Raw genomic sequence first — 12,500 nt, 5'->3', positions numbered from 1 at the left:
TAAAAAACGCACTGCATCATGAAAGACTTATCTGAGTTACTCCAGAAGCTAAAGCTCGATGCAGAACAAAAGAAAACGCTCGATTCTGAAGCGGCTGATTCTATCATAACTGCACTTCAATCGAAGCAAGGTGACGTTATTTTGCTGCTCATGTTATTTCTTGGTATCTAAAGGAGCTTAATTATTAGAATAATTAATGTATGACCAGAGCATTGATTGTATAAGAAGAGATCTTTATTGTATTAAAAATAGATATAGTCTCTTTTAATTTTCTCCCATCCTTACACTTCAATGACTGTTCAAACATAGCTGAAGCAGTTCTCTGATTTCTTGGGCAATTTTTTTTCCTTTTGTTTTTTGGCATTATATGGTCGACGTTTCCTATGAAAATAACCATGTTGACATTTTTGAAATGGCTTTGTACAAATGAGGAACTTAAAGTATGGTATGGGTGGGGTGGGTGGTGCCTTGCTCTTTACTCTTGCCCCACCTGAAGGCTTGGCTAACAAAGTGCTGCCAACATTTAAAGTGCTACTATGATCAAAAAATGTACTTCCCTTTTGCCTTCAGATTTCGAAAGCGTGTTTGCTGGACACCTGACTGGCAAAATTTTGAGCTTCGAATTTTTTCCAAAGACTGGTTTTTTTTTGGTGCAAGTTCAGAGTTTCATGGTCTGCCATTATTCACGTTCAAGACTGACCGATTGGACCTGAGAAGGTTGGATCAAGCAAAAGATGACATCAAAGACTCACTGGCTTAAAACTGCAGCGTGTAAACACAGCTTATTAATAATACATGCAAAACACAAGTTAAAAGTCTGAAAGCTCTACATTCCTGTGCTGCATATTAATTTACGCACATGCACACGCATTGCATTTTTAAACTAGTGAGTCTTTGACGTCATCTTATCCTCGATCCAGCTCTCTCAAGATTTTAAAGTTAGTAATGGTGGACCATTAAATAAGAAAATTCCAGTCAAAATAAACAGGTGCCTTTTGGAAATGAAGGCTAAAAACTTCGCTTACTTAGTGTTCAGTTAACATAGTTTTGAAATACAAAGAAAAAGTAAAATTGATTTTTGGTCATAGTAGTGCTTTAAATTTCCAACAAGAGCTATAAGATAAAGTGGCACAGACAGATCTAACAGCTTATCAATCCCTCATTGCCTATCATATGAGGCCTTCCTCTTGCTAGAAGGGTAATGTTTAAATCTTTTAAAAATAAAGTGCCCCTGTGAATTTTAAAAAAAATCACTTCCTTTTTTCTTCAGATTTTGAGAGTGTGTTTGCTTAACTGACTGGCAAAATCTTGAGCTTTGACTTTTATCAAAGACGTTTTACTTTGAGTGTAATTTTTGAATTTCGTGGTCCACCATTAGTCACGTTAAAAATTGACTGACTTGAGCTCAGAGGGTTGGATCCAGGGAAAAGTGACGGCAAAGGCTCACTACATGTAGCTTAAACTTTCAGTGTGTGATTCCAGCTTATTATGTATGCAAAACGAGAAAAAATCTGAAAGCCCAAAACTCCCCAGCTGCATATGGTTTCCGCGGGGTACACATGCTTTGCGTTCTTAAACTAGTGAGCCTTTGACGTCATTTTCTCCTCGATCCAGCTCTCTCGATCTTAAAGTAGATAAGAAAATTTCAGTTTAAATGAACAGGTGTCTTTTTTAAATCAGAGCTTCAAACTTTGGTCACTTAGTGTTTAGTTAACATAGTTTTGAAATTCAAGGAAAAATAAGAACTAATTTTTTGGTCACAGTGACACTTTAAACTTACAGTTATTTACTGGTAACTCTTTGTGGATTTATCTTAGAAAAGCTCTCAAATTAGTTGTATGCAATATGGGCTCAAGGTATTGCATTCAGCTTGTTGATACCATATCTGCTCTGCCATCCAAGCTTTGTGAAATAGGACACACAACAAGAATTAGTTTTCAGTAAGTTAATAATAATTACTTTTCAGAACCATTTGATGAAACAACAATTCAAGGCATTCTTGATGTGATCCTGAAATTGCTTGAAGTAGACACACTTGAAAGCCAAGCCAAGGTGTTAATGTTGATTGCTGAGATTGCAAAATCAGGTCAGTGGGTAGAACCGTTTGGACAGAGGCTTAACCCATGGACTCTTAAGGGGGAGACTTACCATAATAGATTTTACTCATTTTACATTTTGACAATTTTACTCGTCAGTGGGGAGGAAGGGGGGGGGGGGGTGGGGTGAGGTAGAGCGGTTCAGGATTCAGGGAGTTAATATTTTAATATTTCAGAAAAGAGAGTGAGGTGGTTAAAATTTAGGCAGAAATTTTATAGAGGCCAAGTCACTGATATCAAGTGCAAAACAAAATGAATTTTGAGCAAGCAGTTGGCAGTTCTTTTAAACACTCCGCACTTTTGATGAATCAGTTTCAATTTATTTTATTAACCCATTGACATCTCAAACTCCCTAGGACACCCTCAGTTGACAAGTAAAATTGTCTAGCATTAGACAGAGTAAAATCTGTTAAGTCGCACTCCCAGGAGTTGATGGGTTAAATAAAATAAATTAAACCCGATTCAACTGAAACAAAAAATTTTGTTCAGCATGTCAAAACTTAGGAGTTTAATGTGTTTTCTTACTTATATTTAGAAGAAACCAGAGTTCCTTGTGTAAAAGCAGGTCTTATTTCTACCATCCTATCATACCTTGAAAGTGAGGACCCAAATATTGTTCTGCAAGCCTTGAGGGCCATTGGAAATATCAGCTGTGAAAATGGTATGATGTTTAAATTAAAGAAAAACATTGAGGCTGAACAATCGGAAGTAAAAAAAGTAAAAATACCCTTTGAAATTTGATATTAGCTACACCAGGTTTTCTGTCAATTTTGTAAAATGTCACCTTGGCAGTTCTAACCCATTATTTCATTTCTATTGCACTATTCAACGTTATGTCAAGTCCACTTTACTAGTCGAACACTAGTAAAGTATAAACCAAGATCCTCAGGGGTTCTGATCGCTCAATAGGTAAATCATCTGACAGGGATCATGAAGGTAGGAGGGGGGAGGGGGAGGGGGGTACCCAATGCCAGTTCCCAGCCTAATTTTGGTCCAAATCCCAATTACCAAATCTGAGCCACAATCTTGGACAAAAAGGGTTGAGAATATTAAAAACAGGGGTTATTTTGCGCACTACACTGTACGTCTTCAATATCGCACATTATTAGCCATCCCTCTCTCCCCTACAACCAATGTTGATAAGCCCAGGTTCGACATGCTTTGTTTCGTCTAGCAACATTGATTGGGGGGGGCGGGGGGGTTGGGAACAAAAAGAGAGCTTCTTTTTCATACTTGTGATCAGAGTTTAGTCCAAAAGCAGAGTTTTCTTAACAATTTTGTCCAAGATTGCAGGTAGCTAAAAACATAGTTGTGGGTACTGATTCTACATGACTGTTGAGATCACCGATATAGAACTTCATTTTTTTATTTTAAAAAATAGGCTGTTATGGTAAGTTGTGTCAAATAATAGAGTCAGGGAGATCTAAAGAAGAGAAATCCTATTCCCTTATTCGGATGTGTGTCCCTTTTCCAGTGGTCAAATCCCAGTCCCAGTGCAGTAAGTAAAGTCTGTTTACAAGCCAAGTGGCCCATCAGAGCCGGATCTTATCCCGGTTTCTGTAGCATGAAGCGACTAGGAGTATTTCTACTCCCCCCTGGATGGGATGCTAGTCCATCGCAGGGTTACCCCCAGCATTATGCCGGTACCCATTTATACACCTGGGTGAAGAGAGGCACCGTGGGAGTAAAGTCTCCCAGTCCAAAAAAGGGTGAAGCGCATTTCCCATGATTATACCCCTTCATCGTGACCCTCTCAGACTGGTAGGTCGTAGGTGTGAATCCTTTTCAGAACACTGAGTTTTCAGTTATCCTTTTACCTTTTACCATTTTATGGGTTCATTCGGACAGTTCAACATCAGTAGTTCTGTTTGAAAGTTGAGTCGCATGATGTTGTTAAGCCCATAGACCAGCAGGCCACTTTGTCGATAAAGAACCTTTAACAAAGAAAGACAAACATGGGACTGCTACAGTCAAAGATCTGGGTATCCTACTAGACTAAAACCTTACATTTAATGAACATGTTAACTCAAAGACATTGACTTTGTTCCTTTACTATTCTGTGCCAGATAAGCAGAGTTAGACATCTATTTTCTAAATCCGTTGTGAAGTGAAGCGGTGCACTCAACCTTCCCAACAACTTTTGATCACCATTGTAGCTCCCAACGAGTTTAGTAGCGCAATCATTAGAGCGTGCATCCAACTGGTGTTCAAGAGATTGTAGGTTCATTTCCTGCCCAGAGGTCTGAAATGTTAAAATTAAGTTGTTTGCTAACTTGATGCCAAGAAACCATTTACATTCTTGTCCACATACACAAAAAAGAATGTAGCATATCCTTAGCCCTTTCACAACCCAACTTTTGTGTTGATGGATCAGCAATAGCAACAGACGACCTGAATATGATTGTGTTTATTGGACATGTATGGCACAGACAGATTATTCTCTGGACAATCTCACTTTGCCTCACATTAAGAATCAACATTTCATACTGTACATATGTGTTACCCATTTGCCAGCTGGGAGGTCTGTATAGCGAAAAACTGTGACTGAGGTGTTGAAAATGCTACCCAAGGCTGCAGGTCAAGGGCAGCTTTTTCACTATATATGGACTGACCCTTAGCTGGTAAATAACTTATTAATTTTTTTTCCTCTCTCTCTCCCTTCCTCTGTGAAATCACTGAAGGTTTCAAAGAGAAATGTTTTTATTTGAATTATATTTCCAAACCTCTTGTCTAAGAAAAAGTAACTTCTGTATGTAAACTGATTCAGTGTTAAAAGAAATGGAAATTTAAGGTCATCACGCAACCAAGGCTAGGATTCCACCCGCCATGAGCAGGCCAGATGAGAAAATTCCGCTGAAACCAATCAGATTGCAGGATTTGTTGAATTCCGCCCGTTCATGCACTGAAAAAAAATACAATACATACTTAATTGACCACTCCCCGTAGGGTAGGGATGTTTCAGGCCAATGAAACACAATCAACGAAACAACAGAACAGCAACAACAACAACAAGTTTTAAGAATCCCACCGGGCCGGAGGCAAACTAGTTGGCTATTTACAAGCGCGGCCAAGAAGTTAAACGAGGGACTACCATGCAGGAACAAATTCAGTGAGTGGTCAGAACGGGTCTTGAAGCCAGTAATTTCGGATCCCAAGGCAAGCGTCTTAACCACTGGGCTGTACTATCTCCTATCGGTCCTAAATTAAATCTCCAGTATAAATCAATGGGCATAAAATTAATATCTTGACCTTTTTGTTCGTATCTTGTTTTATAGAGCACGCAAAATCAGTCCTGTTGGAGAACAAAGGTGCTGAGAAGATTGTCAAGAAGCTAGGAGTACTGGAGAAAAGCTTTGATGAGGAAAGTGACAACAGAGTTGAACTTGCGGCCTGTGGCTCCATGCTGAATGTTGCTAGTGATGATGGTAAAGTAATTTACTTAAATCTCCTTGTCAATGGTTCTGTTGGTATGGATTCATCCTTGTATGGGTGAGCATCCAGGAATTAAGCCTGTGCTGTACTCTTTAAACCTTAACCCTTTGACACCTAAAACCGGCCTAAACCGGTCAGACTTTGATCTCCTCAATTTAGGGTATCCATAATTTAGTCCCCAAGACTTCAAGGAAGAGTCAATCAATTTATGTTACAGTATCACAATCCATGATGATCTCTTTAGTCCTTACTTAATTGCCTTTCTTTCTTTTAGAGGCTTTGGCTAATGAAGCTGTGTCATTTGGTGCAGTATCCTATTTGTTTGGCTTTGTAAAGCAAAGTTTCCACAGTAACCCTTGTCTTTGTCAAATGGCTCTTTCAGCATTGTCTGTGCTTGTCAGTACAGGTGAGGAAGCTTGTAGTTTGAAGGTACATCTAAAAGTTGTTTCATTTGTAAGAACATTACAAGTGGAGAGAAGTGCTACATCTTACCAAAATCTCTTGTTTGCTGTTTGCTTTTTGTTCATTGAAAGACAACATGACTGCTCCCACCCATGCATCCTGGAATGTATCAAAACTATTTGAAAGGTCCTGGCTGACCCTTAAACTGTGGTATTGGTGAACCAAAATTAGTAGAGTTATGGACAACAAGGGCATAGTTTCAAAAGCTGTAGACCAGAATTGAGCACTTCATAACTGTGAAGGAAGAATGTTGTTTTTGAATGACATCTGTAAATGATTAGATTTTTATGTTCTTTTTTGAAAATTCTTTAATTGTGCCTTTCATAATACTACAGACTCTGAAATTCGACCAGTAATGTAACTTTTTATTGCTGCCAGTCATTTTGCATTGACAGTTGGCAGAGTGTCAAAAAGGTTGCTAGAAATCAGCCACTGTCAACTGTACAATGCTGAATGTAGATACTGCAGTCTGGGTTTTGCCTCAGTGATTAATGCCAGTGAAATAATTTTAAATTATTGGAGTTTTAACTTTATGAAAAGTGTAACAACATCATTTTTAAGAACTTTTATCAACTACTGATATTAAAGAGATAAATTATATTCTAGCCATGTGCATTGCCTACAACCTAGCTTTAAAATAATGTTTGATTTGTGGTTTGCAGATAAAGGAAAAAAGAGTTTTTTAGAAAGTGAAGGTGTGGCCATTTTAAGGATGATATTGGAAGAGTCTGATGATGACGAATTAATCGATTTAGTGTTTGAGATTATAACATCGCTTATTTTAGATGGTGAGTAAGTTTTTCCTCTTGACTGTCACTGGGAATAAAAATCAGTAACAGTTCATTTCTGCTTCAATCAGAGTGGATGAATGCTTGACAACTTTTATTTATAGATGGTGTAGATGGTGTTCAGCAATGTTATTGTTGATGTCACTGTTCCTCGTCGCTCGTCTGTGTTCAGTCAGTCTAGTGTTCAAATTTCTACCGGTCTCACCTCGCAGTCGCAGCATTTGATCTTATAAACTGCTCCTTGTCTGTCCTTAGGTTGGTCTATATCTTTGACATTAGTCAGTAGTTTTCATAAGGAAGTGATGGGTCTGTGAGCAACATGGATGTTGTAAGGCTGTAGGATCCTTGCGATAATCTCAGAGGTTCCTTTGATGTAGAGTATAGTCACTGTAGTGGTAGGTGTCAGGTTAGTGTTTGTTGTGTTATGTCCTGTACGGTAAGTGTTGCATGTAACGGAGTTGCAGTTGTAGTTGTAGTTGTTCTTGCTAAGCTGTTATGTGAGTCACAAACCAGTAGTGCGCATCTTGTTAATGTCCGTCTTGTTGTATCCTTGTGTGAAGTAGGGTTTTAAGATGATTCGTCAAGGAGTCTGTCAGTGTGGGTGGGTTTCCAGTAAACCATCATCTTTAGTCTGTTGTTGTCACAGGTGACCAAGCAGTCAAGAAAAGAAATCTCACCATTATCCTTGATCTCCTTGGTAAACTGAATTTGGGCGTTTTGTCTGTTGAGGTGTTCGTGAAAATCATCCATTTCGTCTTTGTGTAGAGCTGTGAAGGTATCGTCAATGGAGCGTTACCAGAGTATTATTGTTTGTTTGGAACTTGCCAGGGCTTGTTCCTTGCAAGTTACAAACAAACAATAGAGACAACAGTCTACAGACAACAGTTTACAGGAAACCTACCAACACTGACAGAGTCCTTGACGAATCATCTTACATTAGCCTACTTCACACAAGGCTACAACAATACGGACCTTAACAAGACGCGCACTACTGGTTTTTGACTCACACGACAGCTTAGCAGATGAACAGAAGTACTTAGACAATGTTTTCAGTAAGAACAACTACAACTGCAACTTTGTTACACGCAACACTTACCATACAGAACCTAATGCAACAAACACTAACCTGACACCTACTACTACAGTGACTATACCCTGCATCAAAGGAATCTCTGAGATTATCGCAAGGATCCTACAGCCTGACATCTTGAGTACAGCCCTTGGCTTGTTGCCCCAGTTTTTCCCTATACAGACCTGACAGGTGAATGACGTATATATGTATATGGTACTTATACACACTTAGCAGCAACATGTCCTCTTAAAAGTGTGGTATACTTTCCCTTTCTACAGTACCTTTTACACAATAGCCCACCTGTAGGTACCTGGTACTCCTTTATTCTATGGCATTCAGGGTGTTAATTAGGCATTGGGCATTCGACAATTCTCCTGCTATTGTGTGAAATTGTCAGGTTAAGCCACACCCAAGGCTTTCCATTGTTTCTCGCTTGCTCTTAGCATATTTTATTCTGGTGACAATTTTCATAACTCCCTACAATCTGAAAACTCCAAACAGTTTACAGGTAGTGTCATTTCCTTGTCATGTCACTTCGCAAAGCAATGTGTGTACATTTTATGGTATTTTAATCCAGATAATGTAAAGAAGGCACTTGTTCAACAAGGATACACAGAGCATCTCCTCAAAATTGTGTCATCAATGAGAGATGAACAAAATGATGAGCTGGTGAAGCAAAGAGTTCAGTCTTCAGCTGACATGATAGTTATGCTTCTAACAGAAGGTTAGACTTTCTTTTTGGCTATTACTGTAAACAATATTTTATTATGTATTGAAGAGGGCAATATTGCCAGCTGTATGCCCTTTGAATACTGAAAGAATTTACAGTGTCTCTTTGGCAGATTTAGCAGCCATATAAGGCTTGTTAATGTTATTATTCTGTTCTAGAATATTGTTCTGCAGTCTCCCTAAGAACCTGAATAAGCATGATATGGATTAGCGTTTCCCTCTACACCATATGAATGTGCTTTAATTAAACTGGTCAGTTATTGTTTTCTATCTAATACTTAATCAAAATAACTGCACTTTCAGCATGTCATGTTGTGTGGATAAAAATGGTATTTTTTAACACTTGCTGCAGATGAAAGCATGAAGGTGTTATTTGATGAAGGCAATGGTACTGTTCTCAAAGCCTGCATTTCCTGGCTTTCCTCTGGGGACCCACATCTTGAGATTTCAGGTTGTTTGGCTCTTGGAAACTTTGGAAGATCAGGTTAGTGCGCAGCATAAAATAGCCTAAGAACTTTGAGGGATTTCACTTGAAATCACGACATGTATTTTCCGTCTTTTTAGTGGCGGCTATGAGTCCTGTTTTTGTGCCTGCTTTATTGTAAAGCAAAAGGAAGGGAACTAGTGTCTAGTCGTTCTAGCGCTAGAGCGCTAATTGGCACACTGTAAAATGAAATTAACGATTAGCACAAATCAAGTCAAATGTTGGTTTTTGCGGAGTGGGGAAACCGGAGTACCCGGAGAGAACCTCTCGATGCAGAGTAGAGACAGCTGTAGAGAACCAACAAACTCAACCCACATATGACATCGAGTCTGGGAATCGAACCCAGACCACATTGGTGGGAGGCAAGTGCTCTCACCACTGCGCCATCCCTGCACCCCCTTTACAAAAATACCTACACCCCCTGTACAAAAATACCTACACCCCCTTTACAAAAATACCTACACCCCCTGTACAAAAATACCTACACCCCCTATACAAAATACCTACACCTCCTATACAAAAATACCTACACCCCCTATACAAAAATACCTACAGTAGGTGCAAAGTCGCATTGAAAACCCGGAGTTAAACACCATTCCGAGTTGATGCCAAAATTAACTCATTCAAAGCACCTTCCTTCCCATTCATCCAACAGTCTTTAAAATGTATTCTCTCAGACTGATTTAAGATAAAGAACATAACGTTCTGTTAAAACAGGTATTTATTGGAGATGATGGACTCTTTTTGATCGAGGTGTGCTCAACTGTTACTGTCAGTTTAATAAGCATGCGTGTGTTTCTTGTTTTAAAATCCTTAGACGAAAACTGCATCAAACTGGTTGAACTTGGGGCCCATGAAAAATTACTGGCTTTGCTGGCTCGCATATCAAGAAGCGAGGTAATGATTTGGTTAGCAAACATCTTTTAGGGAGTGGTGGCATTGTAAGAATGCAGAATTTGTGAAATATAACTTTGGAGTGAAAGCTGTGTCCTTGTTTTTCAGAACCCAGGTAGACATCAACAAGCTGTTTTCAGTGCGCTAAAGAATCTCTCAATGCCAGGTTAGCAGTAAACTACTTCAACAACATTGCACAAAATTGCTATCTTTTGTATTTTTCATTTGAACAGAAAAAGATTTAATTATGCAAATGTATGTGCTGCGAAGTTTTAGACAGATTCTGTTGCTAATTGAACCTCAAAATATGGCACCACCAAAATGCCAAATACATTGGCATATTGCTTGTCGCATTGTTTCGTAACATTGTAAATAAGTCTTTTGCAGCAAGTGATCACATGGTACAAAAACCGCCACACATACAAAACGAAGCGACTTAATTAAAATTTTTTCTGTTGTAGATGTATTAAGCAACTCTCCTCTCCTTTGACAATAGGGAATTTAAGCAAAGACGACCTTTACGGCAACGAAAACGTCATTGCAAAATAAAACTTGGCGTTATGGCAAGTATTTCGCGATTATTCCGTCTTGTTCACCTTTTACAATTCGGGCGAACTATCCTGTGACTGGATGGGTACGAACGGTTTTAAAGTCAAAACAGAAAATGACTGTTTCATTGTTATATGCTCACGTAGTCATCAAAACCTAGAATATGGTGATTTCACGTTGTTGTTTTGTGTAGTACGGCAGAGAAATGCACGGAAATTCGTGTTGCACGTGCAGCACAAATATTTTTCCTCTTTTAACCAATCATATTCTTGCTTTGTGGCGTAGCCGTAGCCGTAGTCGTCGTCTTTGCTTAAAATCAACTGAAGTTAAGAGCTAATCTATGCTTCACTTTTCACCTCTGTCCTATAAAATTTTCCTTAAATTCACGACTTGATAAGGTTCACCTTGAGAGCAACAGGAACAGCTCATGTCATCCCTGTAAACGTTCCATTGGCTTTTGTTTGTTACTGAATTTGTCTTTTATATTCAGCTGATAACAAGGCAAAGCTTGTAGACAGTGGCTGCTTGGATGTCATTCTTCCACTACTCTCAACCCAGTCTCCTTTTGTCCAGTTTAAAGTTCTTGGCACCGTCAGGATGCTTCTGATGGGTCAAGGTATATTTAACGAAGTTTAAAAATAAACACTTAATGACTGGTCCCGAGGGAAATAGTTCATTTTGTTTCCCGAGAATCTCAATGTTTCCCCGAGGGGCAGCCGAGGGAAACATTGAGATTCGAGGGAAAAAAATGAAGTGTTTCCCGAGAGACCAGTCATTAAGTGATTTGTTATATAGCACAAAAAGGAAAATCGTGCAACGGCGGTCGTCGGTCAACATTCGCGGGTAACAGTGCACTGTTACCCTCTGACGTCATAGATTTTGCACTGTTGCCCGCTCAGAGACTTTTGGCGGGAAACAGTTTTATTGTTAGATGTCATGTGACCTCGAAGTAACCAATGAGAAAGCGCGCTGCGGCGGGAAAAAAATTCAGCTATGTAACCAAAATAACTATGAGGGACTTGAAGATCTACGACGACGATATCGACGAAAACGTCACCTCAAAATTGAACTTTGTACTCTCGTATGTCTTTCCCGATTATTCCACTTCGTTCTTACAATGTAGGCAAGTATCCTAAAAGTAAATTAATACGAGCGCTTTCAGAGTAAAAATATAGAATAAAAGGTTTGTCGTTAAAACCTAAACTTGGTGATTTCACCTCGTTGTTTTGCAGAGTACAGCAAACATATTAAGCAAACATATGTGGTAAAATGCGTGCGCACGCGCAGCACAATTATTTTTTTTCTTTCGGCCGACGATATTGTTGTTTTGTGGCGTCTCTTTGACGACCGCGTCGTAGATCTTAAAGTGCCTATTATTCCATGAGCGTGCTTTGGATATGAGATTAGGGACCTTAAGATCTACGAGGTTGACCACATCGCCACAAACAAGTTAAAAAATAAAATAATAAAACGGAGAAATTCTACCCATTTTCCAACTGGGATTGCCATACGGCAACCCAGTAAAGAGCACAAATACTCTGCATAACGAAGACGTGACATCACCAAATTTAGGGACCTTACGTGAGACCTACGACGGCGACGGCCGACGAAAACGTCACATGTTCATTGCCACGTTCCACGTGCAGGGCGTGCAAAGCTATTGTTTTTGCCCACTAAATATGCACATTTGTGACGTTCTCGTTGCCGTCGCCGTTGTCGTTGCTTAACTTCCCTATTATGTCGGTTTGTCTAACTTCTAAACACTAGCGCAACTTTCCAGGAAATGAATTAGGAGGTGCGGTGTTGAAACTACGACAAAAAATTCAAATTCGCTGCCTTGTGTTCACGTTCTCCGTAAAACTTGAGAATTGGTCATTTCACGTCGCAGATCTGCCGAAAACGTGAAAGAAATGTACAAAAATGAAAACTGCACGTGCACAGCGTGCAAAGCTATTGTTTTTGCTCATTAAGTATGCAAAATGTGTGACGTTTTC

At 39.3% G+C, this 12,500-nt stretch overlaps 1 protein-coding gene across 1 annotated transcript in view; it reads left to right on the top strand.

Annotated features, from left to right (window-relative positions):
- The window catches only part of LOC138049909 (rap1 GTPase-GDP dissociation stimulator 1-like), a 19,922-nt gene that overhangs the window by 93 nt on the left and 7,329 nt on the right, over positions 1-12,500 (top strand). The window contains exons 1-11 of the mRNA XM_068896381.1: positions 1-130; positions 1,967-2,086; positions 2,632-2,757; positions 5,372-5,521; positions 5,803-5,934; positions 6,653-6,778; positions 8,428-8,574; positions 8,932-9,063; positions 9,881-9,960; positions 10,066-10,123; positions 10,997-11,122. The exon at positions 1-130 is cut by the window's left edge and continues 93 nt beyond it. Of these exons, the coding sequence (XP_068752482.1) occupies positions 19-130; positions 1,967-2,086; positions 2,632-2,757; positions 5,372-5,521; positions 5,803-5,934; positions 6,653-6,778; positions 8,428-8,574; positions 8,932-9,063; positions 9,881-9,960; positions 10,066-10,123; positions 10,997-11,122 (1,309 nt within the window). The 5' untranslated portion in view covers positions 1-18. The remainder of the gene's footprint in view (positions 131-1,966; positions 2,087-2,631; positions 2,758-5,371; positions 5,522-5,802; positions 5,935-6,652; positions 6,779-8,427; positions 8,575-8,931; positions 9,064-9,880; positions 9,961-10,065; positions 10,124-10,996; positions 11,123-12,500) is intronic.

This window comes from Montipora capricornis, chromosome 5 (assembly GCF_036669925.1).
Source record: "Montipora capricornis isolate CH-2021 chromosome 5, ASM3666992v2, whole genome shotgun sequence".
NCBI lineage: Eukaryota > Metazoa > Cnidaria > Anthozoa > Scleractinia > Acroporidae > Montipora > Montipora capricornis.
This window is presented reverse-complemented; position numbering and strand designations above follow the sequence as displayed.